The 20,104-nt window shown below is 35.3% G+C and overlaps 1 protein-coding gene across 1 annotated transcript; it reads left to right on the top strand.

The window, feature by feature from the left end:
- Positions 1-238: 238 nt before the first annotated feature.
- Positions 239-1,408, top strand: LOC149080180 (late histone H2B.L4-like). The gene is made up of 2 exons (XM_089238606.1): positions 239-366; positions 987-1,408. The coding sequence occupies exons 1-2, from the start codon at positions 281-283 to the stop codon at positions 1,270-1,272; spliced, it is 372 nt and encodes a 123-aa protein (XP_089094732.1). The 5' UTR covers positions 239-280; the 3' UTR covers positions 1,273-1,408.
- The last annotated feature ends 18,696 nt before the right edge of the window (positions 1,409-20,104 follow it).

Genomic DNA, 20,104 nt, shown 5'->3' with positions numbered 1-20,104 from the left:
ATTAGTCCACGTGTGCAGAAAATGACTGTGGTGTTACAAAGATGATCAAATGAGAGAATAATTAACATCTAGAGGGTATTCTCGATCTGCATAAACCGAAGCTAAATATTATGAGATGTGATCACGGCCGTTTTATCAAGCTACATTTAAAATCAATAAATCCGTAGTCTTCAAAGGACGTATAGCAAGTCAAGTCAAGTACGTAATCATATATATAAAGAAGCTTCACTTCTCATACCCTGCATTCGATTTTCAGTTTTAAAAGCTTGTGCTAGTGAAGATGCCTAAACTAAAGAAGGCAGAGATTGTTGCTCCTACTTCGCAGGAGAAGAAGAAGCGTAGGAAAAGGAGGAACGAAAGTTATTCGTAAGTTGACGTTTTATTCAAACGGTAGTATCTAATTTTTTCATCTGTTATATATTAGTCACGTGTATGTAATATCAAGAAACCTCAAATGTGCATATGTGGACGGCTGGAATTTTGATCTTGATTGTAATTAATGATCTGTAATTGGTTTTTATTCCTCATTGTTGAACTTTCGAGACTCCTGAACTTTGATCGTACCTTTTTACGGAAGGGTTTAGAGTTACAGTAGAACCTTATTTATCCGGGCTAATAGTGAAGATGTACTATTTTTTTTCAAACCGAGCACAACTCTGGTCTATTGCCATAGACAATTTATTACCAAGTGAATTATGCCAGGAGTTAAGTGTTTGTATCTAACCGTCTGAGTGTGCATCTGGTGGTGTGCCTGATTTTTCAGTGCTGCCATCTATATTTCAGAAGTGAAGTGCAATGATTGAATATTTGTACCGTTTGTAGGCTTGTTGCTCTGTGACGACTTTTAAACATCTAAAAATCATCGGTGTTGCTGTTTTTTTGTCCCCTCGTTTTGTTCTAAAAACTAGTTTGTGTGTAATTATCTCTAATTTCGTGTATTGGAAATATTTGATTTTTGGTCTCTGCTGATAAAATTTTGTTTACAGGATATACGTTTACAAGGTCTTGAAGCAAGTTCATGCTGATATCGGTATTTCCCGAAGAGCGATTTCTATTATGAACAGCTTCATGAATGACTTATTTGAACGTATCGCAGCAGAAAGTAGCAGGCTTTCCACCTACAACAAACGCAGTACAATAAGCAGTAGAGAGATCCAAACAGCGACTTTACTTGTTCTTCCCGGTGAACTAGCAAAACATGCTGTTTCGGAGGGCACTAAAGCGGTTGCCAAATACACCCAAAGTATAACACATACAGATGTAACTCGCTGATATGGGTTTTAAAATACATTTTAAAGATGCGCTTTTATATTTGAACGTTTTATGAAAAATCTTTTTGTTAGTCTTTGAATATATATGTATATCAATTATGAATTTTTATCAAATTAAAGCACTGAGTTATTGCCAACATCGAGTATTATCGCTTGCCAGTTATAAAACTGAAATGTACTCTTAGATTTTTCAGCATTTTTCATTCTCTTGTTTTAAAAACTTCACAAAAAAAAAATATCGTAAAATTGAGATTTTTTTTTTTTTTTTTTAAGTTATCGTAAGGCTTTTACGATATAAGCTATCGTATAGGCCAGGATTAACTACAAAATTGATAAGATATATTTATAAAACTTGGGGGGGGGGGGAAGCCAATTTTTATGAAAGCTTTAACACTTTCAGTGTAATTCCGGACTAACTATCGCTGATCATAACGCGTGATTCGCTAATGTTACGATATAAAGTGTTATAGCCGAAGCGCAATTTTAAAACCGAACTGAAGTTCTCTTGCGCCATTTGTCTTTTCCCAGAATGGATTACTAACTTATTTATGGCGCATCCCCCCCATAAAAATTATTAAAACAGTGAAACGTCGATATAACTATACACTGTGGACCAAGAAAAATTATCGTTGTAGAGGTATTATATCGAGCACTTTAACTTCAGAGTATATAAATTTTCAACAGATTTTAAATCCTTCGAGCCTTCACCGATTAGAACTAATCTTTCCTTGCCAGGGCTTATTTGACCGAACTTTGTTTCTCAAACGGTTGGAAAACACTTGCCGATTTTAGTGGATAGATACTTATCTTGTCATGGATTATTAATTGGTCACTCTCGGCTAAATTGTTTTGAGGATGTAAAATTCCATGCGAAATCGTTTGAGAATTCCTCCTGTGAGCCAATAACAAATATTACGATTCAAATCCTATTCATTCGCTAATATCGGAGCGAAACGATTCAATCGCAGAAAAAATCAAATTCGCATGTGACGAGAGAAATTCGTGAATTTTTTTCCCCGCGATTTTTGAACTCCCATTATAATGGACTTTATCGTATTTTTACAAAAGCGGGGTATCTGAATTTTTAGAATGAGAGACTAAATTATTTTCGCGCGTAAAAAAAAAAAAACCTGTCAATTTGAAATCTCCGAGGTGTGTCAAAGTTTTTCTCGAGTTTTCGGATCGATCTGGGGGGGGGGGGGAAATCATCCGAACTTATATATATGTTGGGATGATTTTTTCGGATTCAATTTAATAACTTCATTTCTACATGAAATGACCTATCGTAAAAAATGAAAACACAAGATTTCGTGCAGTGGAGCATGTACGATTTCACGGGGGCTGCAACAGTAGAATATTCGATTTGCAACTAGAAAAAGGTAAAGATGAACAGAGTAAACTGGGTAAGCGAAAACATTAATTCGCAGAGTCGTCTCCTGGTCATGGGAAACTGGTTGCTTTATAGGCAATAGTCGAATGGTTTTTTCTTCTGCAGCATGAAAATGACTAGAAAAAGTATTGAATGTCAAGAACCTCTTTGCTTTTGACATGTTGCTCTGATTCAATGCACGAGTTGAATGTCGCATAATACGCAGTACGTATTTAAGAAACTATGTTGTAAGCATACGAGATGGGGGAAATAGTGCAATATTTCATTGCATAACAAGTTTCCTATGTATCGCTTGTGCATTAAATGAAATTTTGAAGGTATTGAAAATATTTGTTAAAATTTCAAACTATTATTCACACATAACGTGAAACAAAAAAACTTAGTTTCGAATTTTTCCCAAATATATCTGTTAATCAAGAGCAATAAAAAAAACAGCTTTTTGTAGCTCTTTTTCATTTAATGCATAGACTACGTTTTAATATTTGAGAAAATAATTTTACTATATATATATGTATCTCTAGGGGAAGTTTCACGAAAAACTTTCGAAAATGATTCATCGAAAACTAACTTGAAGCCATGTCTCCAAAGAAACATGGCTTCCACAGAGATGTAGTTTGGGGATGAATTTCGTATTTTTACACAATAAATACAACGCCACAACAGGCAAAATGCCCGACGAGGTGGCTGAGAAAAAGATGCCCATAAAAAATATAGCAAACCCAATTAAAAATGCAATTAACAAAAATTGTAAACAATATATACACATAAAATATTATACGATGCCCATAAAGAATGCTTATAGTTGTCTTATTCTAAGTATGGATAGCTTCTCGATTTACCCCAACATGTTTATCGTATTTCTTTTTACGTAAATTTGAGTATGAAGTGTGTCCCGTAAAACTGTCCTGGCGGTTGCGCGAAGTCCCGTGCAGTAAAGAACCATGTTACATTATCGTAAACGGAGCTTGAGCCGAGATCAAAATGAACCCCCGCACACACCCCCTTTGAGAAAATCCCGAGTACGCTACCGTAATTTCACACGACTTATGGTCCAAACAACCGTCCTCACTAAAACATCGATAATCGAAATGCTAACATCTAGCAGACTATTTAATTACTAAAGCAAAGAGCATAGATAGTGTAATATGGAGATGTGGTTAGGAGAACGCCCTCTCTCTCCGATACTTTCCCGCGAATCAGCTGTTGGGGGTTGTTTTTTACGTTATCTTGTCAGCTACAAACTTTATCTGCTACAAGTTACTACAAGCTGTTCTGCGCTATTGATGTGTATTGCAGGTAATTTGCATATGTTTGGTGATCTGAAAATTACTCGTCGATGATTCCATCATTTAACATTTAAACCCCCTTATGGGCCACTTTTAGGATGATTTTTAGAATTACCGTCTTTGAGAGAGTGGGTGTAAATTATCTACATTTTTTTTTTTTTTATAAAGTATAGTATTGACTAAATTTCATATTTATATATGGCTTCAGTGATGATTGCTCCGTATAATCTTTTAACACCTCTTCTCTCCCTTAGGAGGTTGAATTTTGAAAAATCCCTTCTCAGTGAACCTCTACATTACAAAAATACTGACCATATTTTGGTCATTATATAGCTTCAGCGGTTTCGGGTCTGCGTGATTTCTCCATACGATCCCACCTTATGACCCCCTTTTGAATTTCGAAAAGCCCCTTCATAGTTAGTCTTTACGTCATGAAACGAAACTTTTGACTAAATTTCATGATGCTATAGTGGTTTTGGCTCGACGTGTTTTCTCTATGAATCCCACCTTTTTTGACCCCCTTGAAGGGTTTTTCTAAATTCTACCCGTCTTTTTTAGCAAAGCGGATAAAGATGGATGTATGATATGGTTGTAGTATATTTTCTCTCAACTATGGTTCGTAAGCGATTTATAACACGAAAAATATTTGGTTCACTATAGTTGGGATTTTTCATAACACAACTATGGTCCAAAATTTAATTTAAAAAAAATCCATATTTGAGCTACATAAAGAATATAAAAAGTGTTCAATATTAATGCTTGATCTTTCTCTTGTCAATATCGGCAAAAAATACTTTGGATAGCGGTTGAATACAGAAGTTATGATTAATCTAGAAAATGTGTTATTTTTTGGACCATATATAGTGTGAAATTTCAAATGCATATTCAAATGAAACCTGTGAGCACTCTTTATAATTTATTTCTGTGTTCTGTAAAAATGTCGTGTTTCTGACCACTAGCACGCCAGATACGTTTCAATTTTGAGTTGGATGGTATGTTTACACTAAGTCTTGTTCAGATTTTTGTTTCTGAAAAGTGCAGTTTTTACAAATATTTTTCACGAACGACAGCGGTATGATAAAGAAACCGATTTATTAGAAAAGTTCCTTGTGGTATCCGACTACATTCGAGAGTAAAATTCACTGCAGTACCGTTTTGTGGAAAAGTAAAATGTCATTTTTTTTATAGAAAGTGTATCAAAATGGTGAAAACAATGAATTTTGGACTACGGTACCTATGACATTTTTATTTCAAACTTTAAGCAAAATTCGTGTAATATTCATAACACGATTGCAAAAAGTTCTACGAATGGAATGTTTTGTTATTTTCACAGTACATTCACATAATAATGGTGCAGGTTATGAACCAAAACCTTTAGGAATTGTATATGCTCGTAACTTGCACTCAAATCTGTTAATGTACGTGTGAAATTTCAAAAAATTCACTCTACATATCTATAAAGCACTGTAATTAGTCAAATATGTGATAGACCTTAGTTTTTGGTTCGTAACCTCAAAAATGAGTACCAAAATATATTAAAATTTCATAATGATATAATGAATAGATTTTTAGGAATCGTGTTGCAAACTCAAGTAAAATGTTTAAACGTGTTACGAAGAATGTCATTTTTAATTTTTTTTTCACGTATTACTTATAAGTAAAAACGCAACACCGAAGTGGACGTAACTTCTATTTTAAGCTTCATATAAACAAAACAAGACCTGTTTTGAAATTACAAAGAGAACAAAGCTTTCATGAAAAAAAATTAAAATTGGATATTTTCTTCCAAAATAGAGTCGGTTACCTTCTATCAATTCACGTTAGTTCCAGATATATAATTCGTGTATTCATGAGTACTTAAAGTGATAGTGCTTGTACAGCACGTCAGATTTGTTTCCATATTGATTTTTAGATAAGGAAGATATGAATTAGTTATATAACTTTCTCAATTAAGTTAATCGGAATGCATTTAAAAAAAAAATTTAGATTCAATATTTTGCTTTTTTTCGGTTTTTGAGCCCTTTTCTCCTGTCTTTGCACCCATCTCTCCCCACAGGATGAGAATTACTACCCTAAAGTTTATTACACCTTGTTTATTGTTAATACACCAAGCTGCACTCTCTGATATCCTCTATGCGAGTGTGGGAACTGGTTATGAAAAGTTTCCTCTAGGACCTTGTTGCCCTTTTTCTTTGTATTTACATTGTATTCATTCCGTAGCTTGTGCTTTATTGCTGAATAACACGAGCTGAAATGACTGTCATTTATCCATTCAAGGAATATCAGGTTATTTTATTGGTGACTTAAATTTGCATAATATAATGAAATAATCCGGGTATTTATATTGATTCATTTTTTAAAATATGTAACAGCGCACGAGAAGTATTTGGAATTAATAAATATATAAAATTCGGAAAGTATACAGTTAACTGCGGTCACCGACGGTACAAAAAATTTGTGTGCAAAAGAGGGGCGACCGTTAATCAGGGGTTTGAATTGCATAGTTTTATTGTACAAGGGGTTTGGCAAGATTATTTGGCCGTAAAAGAGGGGTGACCGCATCTGAGGGGTGTCCGTTAAGAGGGGTTTTACTGTATATATGAGTATTGTGTACCTATGGAACATCGAAGTTTACTTTAACTGCTCAATAATCTGAGCGATCGACACGATCTCTTACATCATTTTTTTAAACTATGCATTTAATTTTTTTTTGACTTCTTAAAAAACTGCATATTTCGATTTGAAGAGAGAATGATTTGTCAATAAGTATATTTTAAATAGTTTTTCTTATTTAAATAACTAATTTTAATTCTTATTACAGTAGAACCCCTCTAAACGGACACCCGTCTTTTACGGCCAAATAATCCCTTGTATAAGAAAAGTATGCACTTCAAACCCCTGATTAACGGTCACCCCTCTTGCGGACGTTTTTTTTTGTCCGTCGGTTTTACTGTATTTCTTTAGTAAAGGGAAAATTAAAGAGATGAAATTTTTTTGCACAGTTAGAGTTGAAAACATTTACATTCCACAGACATAATTTTATGCATTTACATATTCTCATGAATCCCGCGGTGGTGGTCGACTGAAATTTGTTTTCTGTGACTGAGGTGCGCATGTGAACCGATCTCCCTGTTAATTAACAATTCTAGCCTACAAAGGTAAAAATATTCAATCATTACACTTCACTCACAATTCGAAATATAGATGGCAGCACTGAAAAATCCGACAACATTAGTTCCACACTCAGACTATTAGGTAACAACATTGTTCCAGACACTCTGCCACCGGACTTATGCCGTTGCTGATATCTCTTCTAGCCCAGCTTCGTGGTAGAGTTCTGGCGTTTATTCATTGTGTGTCTTTTGATTCTCTCACGGCTTGAAAAAGTCTTGTTCTTTGTAGTATTACTCATATATATATGCATTGCAATCACAGATGTTTAATTGTAGTGGAGAACAACTACTACTTCTAAACCATACGAGACGAGCACCTTATCCACATTCCTCTGCGGAATTTCTAACGAATTGGTACATGTTGGAATGTACATGTTGTGAATCTAACGTGAAGTTTACACATGACAAGCATTAGACAGTAATGTGCTGCCATCAATTTTTCTAACTATGAGTGAAGTGCAAGGATTTAATAATTGTACCGTTGTGTAGGCTTGTTGCTCTTCATAGGGTCTTTTTAAAGGGGAGATCGGCTCGCATTCGCTCCTCGAAGTCGGGAACCACAGAAAATCAACTTTAGCCGGCCATCGCTGTAGCGACAGTGGGGTTTGAACCCGGGGCCTCGTGATGCGAGTCCGTCAATAAGACCACTCGGCCACCACAGCGGCTAGTAGCGAAGTCTGGGAGATAAGTTGATACAGCTGGATTTATGAGAACATGCCCTTAGCTCTTTAAGGGGTTTTTAAAATTTTCCTGATCCGCATAGTAACTGACTGCCACGTTGAAAATGAAAACGTGTTAAGAACCCGAAATATTTCGAGGTGACTGGAAATAAAGCAGATCAAGTTTGACGAGATAGGATTGCCGGTGTAAGGGTTAATTTAAGATAAGTCAGTGGAGTGGGATATATAATCACTATAAGTCATCATCGATTGAGAGACTACGTGTGTAAACAAAAACAATTTTTTTCAGCCAAGTTTTTTTGAGAATTTATTTTTCACGTCTGTAAATTAATTTTCACTTGTTTGAAGAGACCAACGTGCCTAAATTTTAATTCTCAATAATTCAAACAATTATTTTTTCAATGAAAATTTGTTTAGCTACTTGAAAAGGCGAAAACTCTGTTTAATTTTTTTTTTCAAAAGTTTCGTTTTCTACTACTCGTCACTTCAATAAAACAAAGCGTTATTTGGCACAATTTGATGCAAATGGATTGGGCAGGTTGTTAAGGTTTGGAATCATATACTCTCGATTTTCCGTAACTCACGGGACCAGGGGTATGTCGGATAACCGTAGTCATTGAATACCCTGGATGATATATCATCAGTGACATATTTCAAGTGTAGAAACATTAAACCAGGGGTGACCAATCAATTTTCATAACATGGTATCAGGCGTGGCATGCAAATCTATAAAGAAAAATTCCCTCCAACTTTTGAACAATTATTTTCTAAGGCTTGGATTACACTATAAAAGTTTTATTAAAATTCTCTAATAAAACTTGAAAAACGCAAACAATAAGCTTATTAGTTGCGTTCGCTCGAATGTAACCGATACGCTTATTGGTTTATTTCGAGTTTTGTGAAATATCTTTTATCAAACTTTTGTAATTTAATCCCAACGTTATGAAGGTCTTGTACGCTGCCAAACCTATATTTAGTATGGGTATCACATAACTATTATTAGTGCATTTCATGCCTTCTGGGTTATTATTATTATTGTAAATAAAGGTGCCTGACTTTCTATTCAATTCGTTTCTGTTCGGTTTTTCACCTTTGGGCATAGTTGCTGGACGTCCCATGTATACGAGATTCAGGATCGTCCGCATGGGGGACATGCACTGTATAATACAATTCCATTGTGTTTTCATGAATTTTTGCGGGGAAGGGGGGGGGGGGTGGCTAAGCCTTCTTACAAATTTTATTGGAGAGGGGGGCCCACGAGTCCTCAGGTTCCGATGTCTATGCTGAACATGGTGTAGGTAAGATGAACTTCTACCGATATACATACATACAAAATCTGCATTGCGATTATCGATATGGCTCAAAAATGAAAACAGTTTAGAACTCAAAAGAGTGACAAACTGAGCATTTTCAGAAAATGAGAGACAGCCGAATAACATTTTGCAGAAATGAGTGCTAGTATGTAAACAATCCTAGTGCGAATTTCTTCCTACCTGCAGAAGATGCCAGTCACCGGCAGACAGCTGATGAGTGAAAAAGTGTAAATGATCTCCCTTCTCATTTGGCAAAATGGCAGAAATAACTTGAATAACGCATTGATCGAGATGAAACTGCCAATTGCGACGTACAGCCTTTTGGTAGTGTCCGTGGCGTGCGGTGCGTACTCTTGAGGAACCACGAAACTGGAGTCAAAGAAGACTTTCAGCATAACTTTGACATTGTATCTCCTGAAGACCAAATTGTCAGTCAAAATATAATGGACGGATCCAATGTTAATGATACCCCTCATCTGCAAGTTCTCTGATCACGATGATCCTGCATCACAACCTGGTCGATAACGATCTCATTTCTGGATGTTGAGGGCCTACCAGAATGTGCTTCACTCTATTGATGTGCGGCCATCTTTGAAGGGGTTGTACCACTTCTTTATCGGTGTGCCCCCCCCCCCGCATTTCTTCATCTCCGAAGGTCTGTTGACCACTTCACGTATAAGGTTTTGGAAATAAATTTGGATTATTCGTATTTAATGAATCGGCGATAGATAAATATGGTAACCTTGTGAAAACCTACCGCATGTTAGAAAAAGGAATAAGGGGAAAGAAAAAATACAAAAAGAAAAAGTATAATAGATAATATAGCTAAGAATTTCTTTTAGAGTCCTCTTTTCACCCTCACCCTACGCGTTATCTTTCACTCTTGCATGTATATAGTAGAAAGATACATTATAAAGAAAAGAAGGAAAGAAAAAGCAACTTCTCCGTAGATAATAGGGTTGATATAAAGCTTCGTGATGGTGAGGAGAGAAAAGACAGAGAACTTGTTTGAATTTATTCCAATGATGTTTGGACGTAATATTATGTCCGTGATCGTAAAGATGTCAAATCTTGTGGATTGTTACCACCCGAGAACCACCAAACTTCACACAAAATTTAATGCAGTTCTGTTCGAGTTATTTCCGCCATTTTGTCAAAAACAAAAATACGACGGTGCTCACTTACACTTCCTCACTCATCGGCCGACTGTCAGCTTCTGCAGGCAAGTGAAAATTCAAGCATGCGCGCACTAGAAGTGCCTACATACGTGCACCAAACCACACCTCCTTAACTTCATTGGTTTACGCACGAAAAATTATGGATACTTTTGAATAAACCTCGTATATGTAAAAATATACGAATAACACAGATTTAGGGAAAAAAATCTAATTACGTTTTTTGTTGAATATTTTTCAGATGTACCGGACTTTGTCAACTATCCCTTAGGCCCCTTTCACACGGAGCGGATGCGGACGCGGGTCCGCATACCCTTTCAAACGAGCACTGAAGATGCGGACGAATCGCCCGCATCTTTAGTTCGAAATTCGTGCATAAAAACTATTTTTTCGCAATTTTTGTAATTATTTTTCTCCTTCACCCCTGATTCAGTGCCCATAGGGAGCCTAGAGGCATTCTTTGGTGGTTTTTATCATTGAGCCTAAAGATGCCTTCATTCCGATCCTCACAAGTAGTCGATGGGAGAAAATATCTTGAAATATTTTCAAAAATTTTGAAAAAAAATCTGTCTTTTCGGAAAAATATGAAAGGAAATTCCAAAAACACATCCGATGTTCGAAAAATCCAATCCAAAAACATCCAAAACATTCGATGTTCCAAAAAAAAAAAAAAAAAAAATTCGGGAAATATCAAAGAATTTCCAAGTATAAAAAAAGGGAAGGGGTAGAGACTTTCAAAATGTCTGCGCTTAGAAATATTCACATCACAATTCTGTCTTAGGCCGGGATTACACTATAAAAGTTTTGTAAAAGCTCTTTGATAAAACGTGAAAAATTCAACCATTAAGATCACCGGTTGCATTTGCTTGAATGCAACCGATGCGCCTATTGGTTGAATTTTTCAACTTTTATAAAAGCTCTTTTACAAAACTTTATAGTATAATCCCGGCCTCAAGTACGGATTACACTATAAAAATTTTATAATAATTCTTTTAAAAAATAACTTTCATAACCCTTTTAGAGTGAAATCCTATCCTTAGATTAGTCACTTCTGAAATATAAGATTTCATTTTTTTTAAGTTTATAGACTAAATATTGAGTAAAATATACTTGTAGGTATCGAGGGAACCACCAAAAATATTCAAGTGCTAGGGTCTTCAAACGTCTTAATCCGGCCCTGAGTGAACACCGTACGTGGATAACGTTGTTTAATAAAAGTATTTTTTTTAAAGTTTAAAAAAATTAACAGATTAAAAATTTTAAAAAATAACAAATATTTAAAATAATATTTCAGATATTTATATTTTTAAATAATTTTAAAAATTTAAAAAGAAAAAAATTAAAATTTTTAAATTAAATTTAAAAGTTATTTAAGTATGTAGTCAATTAAATATTCGTAAGGGGCCTTATAATTTTGGTCCCGTCAGTGGACATTGTTGGCAGGTTTTATTGTATAAAATTGTGAAATATGGACAAAAGGCAGTTAAAGTTGCTATATCTCCATCTCAGAAGGAAACGGAGGATAGACGTATGTAGGTACATTATATTAATGAGCAGGGACCATCATATGGTGTTTTTAAGAGTATTTATGGCAAATAATTAAAAAAATTCCGTGAAAAATCACCTTCAAAAAGTAGCCAAAGATGCGGACGAATTCGCTCCGCATCCGCATCGTGTGAATAGCGCCGAATAAACCTATTGTCAAAACTTCTATGTGCGGATGCGGAGCCCGCACTTAGGTTTTGACACATGCGGACGACGTCCGGACCGCATGAACATTTCCTAGGTGCGGAGATTTTTCGGCTCGTCTGAAAGGCGCAGTATATTCCAATTGTTAAAACTTCTTCCGGACCCGCATCCACTCCGTGTGAAAGGGGGCCTTAATTTTTCACACTATTGTGGAGGGGGTGTCAGATAATTCGAGAATATATTACATTATTTGGCAGTTGCTGACACGGTTAAAATTCCATATTCGTAGCTTGGATTCACTTAGGAGACACTTTGATAGACATTAAAATTATCTTTGATGATAATAAAGTGCACTATGCATCTGGAATGTACATAATAAGTGATTCATCCTAATCATTGATAATTTTATGCGTCACTTTTCTGTGATTTTTTGATAATACTTATTTTCTGAAATATAAGTAACTGATGATATTATATACATCGCAAAAAATAAAGATGCTTTTTTTTCTTGTAATTTCGCGTTACCATTTTTAACCTATATGATTTTGTTTCGGCTCATTCAAAATCTATCAGTTCACTTCAACACAGGGCAAGTTAGCACCGTTTGATTTAAGCGTTGAAATAATTTCTTAGGAATTTATTCTTTTTATTCATGAAGTATGCTTTTTAGAAAGCTAAAATTTTGAACCATATAGGAAAAATGTTTTTGATTGGGGTTACAAGGCAACAAGAAAAAAAATGCAATCAAAATGTGCACCTTATTGTAATCACTTTGTGCACCACGTATCAGCAAAGAATGAAATTTATTCTCTCTCATGGTTTTGAAAAACAAAAAGAACGCAGAATAAGAATATAATATTTTCATCTTACAGACATTCAGACTATTTTATTTGAATTTTAATGGAAAAGTTTCATTTCAAAGAATTCTCTCAAGAATTCAAAGGTATTTTCGATAAAAGTAGAAACTATAAATGTATATGTGCTATTTCACAACCCCCTCATTTTTATGTATTGTTAAATTTTATCTAGGGTGACTGGTGAGAAACGATTTGTTATTCCTAATGGTGTTTTATAGAAGCATTTTAGATCCGGATGCATGATATTTGAATGAATTATCACATACAAAAAATACGTAAACAATACGTAATTGCAAAAAGTCTAAAGAACCGGAGCGCTGGTTTCATTTTAAAATAAACTTCAATGCAAGCAAACCTATTGGGCGTCATTCTTAAGAAAAAAAAAAAAATTTAAAATAACGTAAATAAAATGCTATCTTTGTTTGCATTGCCTGGTATTGAGCGATGATCAAAGATTCTCATTGTACAGTGTGGTACTGGGTTTTGTGCATAATTTTTGTGTCAGTTCGTGATGCGTTGGTGGGCACTTGACCGCTTATGAGCATTGAAACTCGTCGGTGACCTCCTACCTGAGTATAGCGGTTCACGAATTTGACCTGCTTCGCTTTGTTTTAAAACGCAACGAGAAAACCATTGCTACCAAAAGATAATCAGTACATGTGCGTGAATGGCACAATCCATTCTAGCAGCCAGAGCGGTATATCTTTAGGTGTAAAACAATGGTCTCTTCCGGGAGAAAATGTCACCTAGAGATCATTGCGATGCGCATTACTACGACTCTTTAACAATGGCAGGTATGCAGAAGAATAGACAAACTCTAATGCTCATCCCATAAATGTCTTATTAAACTTGAGAAGAAAAAAAAACATTTAACAAATGTCGGGCTCAAAAAGCCAGCCAAAACATTACGAATGGAATTTTTTGTTTGTTTCATGACAATTCAAAGACATGAGGATGTTTGAAACGTATAAACAGCCACATAACGGACAGATTTTATGTTTTATAAATAGTAAAATGTAATTTATGATTCATGCAGAAGAAAAGAGGGAAAAATGTCAAAAAAGATTGAAATGTAAAAGAACCTCTTTTTGCATGCATGTTCATGCAGGGGTGGTGGTAGTTAGGCTGAGAAAATACTAAATTATTTCGTATTCTTTGATATGAAAATTATTCTGAGATTATATTTCTCAAAAATTAGGAAATAGCTTCATTATTTGATGTGCTTGATTGAACATACCAGCAACGTAAAAGATTCAAACAATGGAAAAAATAATTAATTTTAAATTACAAAATATATATTTTATAAATGACACAATTACAAACATTGAAAAAAGCCATATTTGTCTCAATTCAGGGTTAAACATATCTGATTACTTAAGAAAAAATTGATGGTCGTATTTACTCAACATGCACGTGTTCAAACTTGAAATAGAAGTTTTTAAAGTCTACAAAGCATTGATGTCAAGGTGGTCAAAATATTTCTAATTTACTAATTTTCTGTCGTCATTTTTATTCATTTTTCATATTATTCATTTTGTTGAAGACTTCGGCATGTTTTTGTTGTCAAAATACAGGGTGGTGCAAAACGAACGTTATGGTTTATATGCTTTATAACTTTTTTATTTAATATTGCATTTTTTCGTTTGCTTCAGAATTGTGTAAAGAAGGCTTGGGGAATTTAAAATGGAACAGTACACAATAGAACAACGAACAAAAATCATTGAATTTTATTTTTCAAACGGAAACTCAGTTTTTCTGACGCAGCGTGCATATCGTCGATATTTTAATGTGCGGACTGGACTCTCAGTGCCAACAATAAATCGCCTGGTTGCAAATTTTCAGCAACAAGGCTCAGTAAGGAACCTCCCTGGTGGCGGAAGACCACGTAGCACCGCCGAAAATATTGAACGTGTACGAGAGAGTGTGGAAGCAAGTACAGAAACATCAACCAGGAGACCGTTCTGCACAACTTGGGCTATCACGAAGGTCTATTCAGAGAATTTTGGCCACATTGCACATGTTTCCATACAAAATCCAGCTGGTGCAACAAATAAAGCCGGCAGACTACCAGCAACGGCTTGATTATGCTTTCGCGTAGGAGCGATTTCAATTGGCCGTCGCGTTCGCCGGATTTGACCGCTCCAGACTTTTTTCTTTGGGGCTATTTGAAAGAGAGAGTATACGTCAATAAGCCACAGACCATACCTGAACTGAAAAACAATATTCGCAATGATATCCGTGCCATAACCCCTGAAATTTTGCGAAAAGTCACGCAACATGTGTTGGAAAGAGCACGACTTTGTGAAGCAGAAAATGGGCGACACCTGCGAGACGTACTTTTTCACATTTAAGTTAACAATATTCTCCATTCATAAGCTGTATTTTGATAAAATAATGTTAGGGGCCGTTCAAGTACACCAACATCTTACGTGGGTCAGTGTTTTGCTGACTTTTGCTGACAAGGGGGGGGGAAGGGGGTCAAAAATGGCTAAAAATTTGCTTACGTAATACTTGAACGGCCCCTTAACTATTTATTCAAAAATAAAAAAGTTATAAAGCATTTAAACCATAACGTTCATTTTGCACCATTTTGTAGTTGCATCTGAAAGAGGAAATTCTATTTATCTTTTACTTGAAAACTATAACGTTGGTGTACTTGTATGCAACAGTTTTTAAGATAATGAATCGAATTTTAATTAACCAAGTACAAATAAATTTCAGCATTAAGTCGTATTTCACCCTCAGTGTAAATGAAAATCTAAATTCAGTATTAAGATGACTGCATGCCATCTTTATCATTCGGAAAGGTGGTAACAGTAAAATAGATCCTGCAGTTGATTTATTACCAGAAAAATAGGATAGTTTTTTCATATACCATGGTTTAAAAAATACTACAAAGTAGAGTTTATATATATACATATATACAGGGTGATTATAAAAAAACTATCCCGACATATGGGCCCCTAACTATCATACCATTCACAGAAACTGAATGAAATTTTGGCATAAGGTATTTTGATGTATGCGCTCAAGAATGATATGGAAAACAACAGTGTCACTCTAACAGTTACGGTTACAGTGAGAAAATTTCGAAAATATCAAATGGCAACACCAAGTTTTTTGTATTGGAATGTGATCTCCATTGTGAAAAACCCTAAATAGCGTTCGAACGGCAACTGTAGCATGAAAATCACCGGCGGTAGATAGGCTAAAAGTGAGGACAACCAATAAGGACAGAGAAGCAGCATAAAATAAAGCATTTTATTGTGTTTCACAAATTTTCCACATGACCTTGTGGAGGACTAATCAGGCTGGGATCTCAGCCAAAGAAACGGTGTGACGAATGAAACGAACATTAATGCTCTGGTGCACGGCAAAGTCCTTTTTACTTTTTCCTTGCCTAGCTCCGGGGATTTTCGTGCTACAGGTGCCATTTCAACGCTATTTAGTGTTTTTCAGTATGGAGATCACATTCCAATACAAAAAACTTGGTGTTGCCATTTGATATTTTCGAAATTTTCTCACTGTAACCGTAACTGTTAGAGTGACACTGTTGTTTTCCATATCGTTCTTGAGCGCATACCTCAAAATACCTTGTGCCAAAATTTCATTCAGTTTCTGTGAATGGTATGATAGTTAGGGGCCCATATGTCGGGATAGTTTTTTTATAATCACCCCGTATATAACACAACACACACACACACACACACACACACACACACACACACACACACACACACACACACACACACACACACACACACACACACTATGTGTATAAATAATATTAGAATATATTTAAGCTCTTCGGATGATCGTCCGTAGATTTTAATATCGGTCACCTGGCGGGATTATGGTGGTAGTAACTACTATGCAAAGGGCGTTTGTAGATTCATGAAGTAAGTAAGTTACAATGCACTACTTGCCTCGTTTGCTGTGTGTAAAATGAGGGGCAAAACAGATGTCATTAAAGTGGCAGAAAGCGGTCGTTGCATTTGGCTGTTTAAAGGTCATTCTGAGAATTAGTGCAATTTTCCGGTGTATTCACGCGTACAGTGGGATGGATCTAAAATCAGTGACAAAAATCTGTCTTTTCACAAAATTGGAATTAAAGGCGATATTATCAGTCCAGGACCACAGACGTGTTTCATGGCTTGCGGTTTATCGTAGGGTCCCTTCAAGGCCAAACTTGCGGCAAGAGATTGTCAACACTGATTTTTTCTAACTAATTTGTGAAGGAAGAGTCGGGTGCGGTAGCCCAGGTCGATAAGATACTCGCCTAAAGTACTAAAGGATGTTTAGAGGTGTCGCGAATTCGATACCCGGTTCATTCTTGTCAGAAAACTGCTCTGACACAGGAGTACAACGGCGACATAACCACAGAAAATGATTGCTACCGCAGGGAGTCCCAAATCGAGGGGTTAGCGCACCAACCTCTCGGTGCGTTTAAAAAAGGCTGCCGTTCGGAACCGGGAATAAATTGTAGGTCCCGGTCTAATTGGCCTTCGTGTGAAGAAAATGACTGTGGTGCGACAAAAATGATCGAAGGAACAGTCTGCAGAGAAAATCATAGAAGGAAGATAATCTCATTTCTGCTAAAGCAAATTATGAATGTGGGGGGCGCAGAAATTTAACCAGTATACAACGGAAAAATGGGAAATATGCTATCTGATTAATCGGACAATATTTCGTCTGTATGTGAATGATGTTCACTAAAGGTTTCGAAGTCTTCTGCAAGATCTTCGTAGAAAATATTGTAAGATGAAGAAGGCTTTCTGGTGTTCTAGGGTTTTCAGTTACCTGCAGAATGATATTTGGTAGGGATTATATGCAATGCGAACTAGAAATGCCTATATTAACATGCTTACACTACTAAGTTTCGCAGTTTGTCCTTCATCTCACATACCAGTAAATATTTTTCGAAATGGAATTTTCATAGAGCAGGTTGAATTTATTGGTATGATAAATATTCAGAAACAACCATACTTCTAGCCTACAGAAGTTTGGAACCAATTCATTATTCGGAATCAGTTTTAATAATGCGTAAAACGTAAAAAACAACTGAATATGAGTGCTTCCTTCACCGGGAACTTTTTCAGTTCACGATACATAAAATTTCAGTAGCTATAAAGTTACACGGAGCCATTACACGCTGTTAAGTATGTTAAAAATTCAGGTGACCAATAATTTATTTGATGAGCTCATATTAATGTATAATATGATAAAAAAATAAAGATAAAGGACATAAAAACAAGCAAATAGTTCTCAATTAAAAAAAAAAAAAAACTTATACAGAGTGTCCTGTTAGTTCTAATATGGTTTATCTCATCAACCGTTCATCGTATAGAGGTATTTGAAAAATGCTCCAAATGTGTTCAGAAATCATCCTGTACCAGTTTTGAGAATGAAAATAAAGTGTCACAAAAGAAAAAAGAAAAAAATCTGAGTTTTTATACGGACATCCTGCCATAAAAAATCCAATTAGAAAGCTGTTGCCCTGTCTCTTGTGTGGCCAACAATAATATTCCCCTTTTCAATTACAATATTCACTGAGATATTTGAGTTTAAAAATTGAAGAAAAAATGGGAAAGATAAACATAATTGAGGGAAAGAAGTGTCGTCCGTTAGTTTATGTCGTTTTTCTCAACTTTTCTCCGATTTTTGATTTTAAACATCTCGGTGAATATCACACTTAGAAACGTGAAATATTTTTTTGTTGGCCTCAAAACAGACAGGGCAATAGCTTTTTAATTGAATTTTCCAGGACAGGGTGCCCGCATTAGATTTTTTTTGTTTTGTGACACACGGTATTTTAACTCTCAAAACTGGTAAAGGGTGATTTTCGAACTCATTTTGAACATTTTTTGCACTGAAACTAAAAATTAGGAGTTACTGATAAAGGCAGCATTAGGACTTACAGGACACCCTGTATATAGTATAATTGATAACTATTTAATGATTTTCGGAGCTAAATTTCATTCAATTAAGAGTTAGTATTGCTTCGCCTTTCTCTCTCTCTCAATCATGAGAACAAAGTCTATAAGTGCATTGAAAGGTTGTAAATTTAGACCTACGCAGATAGGTCAGCTGGGAAAAAAGTACAATGACAAAAGAAAGGCAGAAATGACAGAAAAAGTAATCGTGGTACGTTCATATATGTGCGTGTATATATATATATTTCATAAATATATAAACGTATGTATGGAACAGATAATATCGTGTTTCATGGTAGGGTAGGCATTATTCTTATCTAAACTTAGCTACGATCATGGAGAATAATGGCTGCGATAGCCATCAACCTGGTAGTAATTTTATTGAGCTTCTCCTTTTTTTGACGCTTGTTATGTGGTTTCTGTGGCGAGACAATGGTGAAAAAAGGCTTCAAATGTTTGTGACCTTTATTCTTTTCATTTCCCGCCTGAAAAAGTTCACTGATCAGAGCGATAAACAGAGCTTGATGCGAAACTGAATTCAGTAAAGACTATAGTCCATGCTGTGTTGTTACAAAAATAGAAACGACTTGTACCACTCTATTTCTTAATTTTTTTTTACGATGAAGCTTTAGTTATCTATGGATTTTCTCATCTGCTTTCTATCTTCATTTCTTTCTGTAGGAATGGAATACCTCCGAGCAAACGCCGGGACAGATGTAATGTGTGAAGAATAACGTTTTTATAGTTATAAAAAGTCAAATTTCGAATGCTTGAAATGTTCATTGTAGATGTTTTTGGCAGTCTGTCAGTTTGGAAATAGGATGAAGACTTTTCGATTGCCTTTTGCGTGAACTTATGTTTGAACTTTGTGGGCACTAATGAATGTTTTAACATCTTTTAGACTCGGAATGAAAATACCGAGTATGAATTATTTCCATGATCGATAATTTTTCAAAGTATTTGAACACCTTTTTCGATACATTTTTCTTTTTTTTTATTTATAGGAGGAAAGTTGGGAAAAAAGCAGTAAAAACTAACATACAACGATTTTTTCCCAACATTTCTCCGACTTTTGAATTAAAAAATATCTCTGAGAATATTGCACTTAGAAACGTGGATTTGTTTTTTGTTGGAATCAAGAAAGACACACGGCAACAACTTTTCACCTGGATTTTTGAGCACAGGGTGTCTGTGTAATAAGTTAATTTCTTTTATTTTAATAACTATACATCCCCGTGCAACATGAATGAAGTATCTGAAATTCGTGACTGAGCACATTTATATTCCGCAAGAATGGCTTTAATATCTGTCACCGTTATCTTGCTATCCCATTTTGA

The sequence above is a fragment of the Pholcus phalangioides genome, unplaced genomic scaffold (assembly GCF_987345545.1).
Source record: "Pholcus phalangioides strain wild (caught in Gottingen) unplaced genomic scaffold, Ppha-v1.0 ptg000011l_1, whole genome shotgun sequence".
NCBI lineage: Eukaryota > Metazoa > Arthropoda > Arachnida > Araneae > Pholcidae > Pholcus > Pholcus phalangioides.
The sequence above is the reverse complement of the archived record's forward strand: the minus strand, read 5'-3'. Positions and strand labels throughout refer to the sequence as shown.

Excerpts from the sequence above, each read along its gene's own strand:
- LOC149080180 (XM_089238606.1), top strand. The coding sequence starts at position 281 with ATGCCTAAACTAAAGAAGGCAGAGATTGTTGCTCCTACTTCGCAGGAG. Across the intron at positions 367-986 it reads AGGAGGAACGAAAGTTATTC|GATATACGTTTACAAGGTCT; the intron begins GTAAGTTGACGT and ends TTTTGTTTACAG.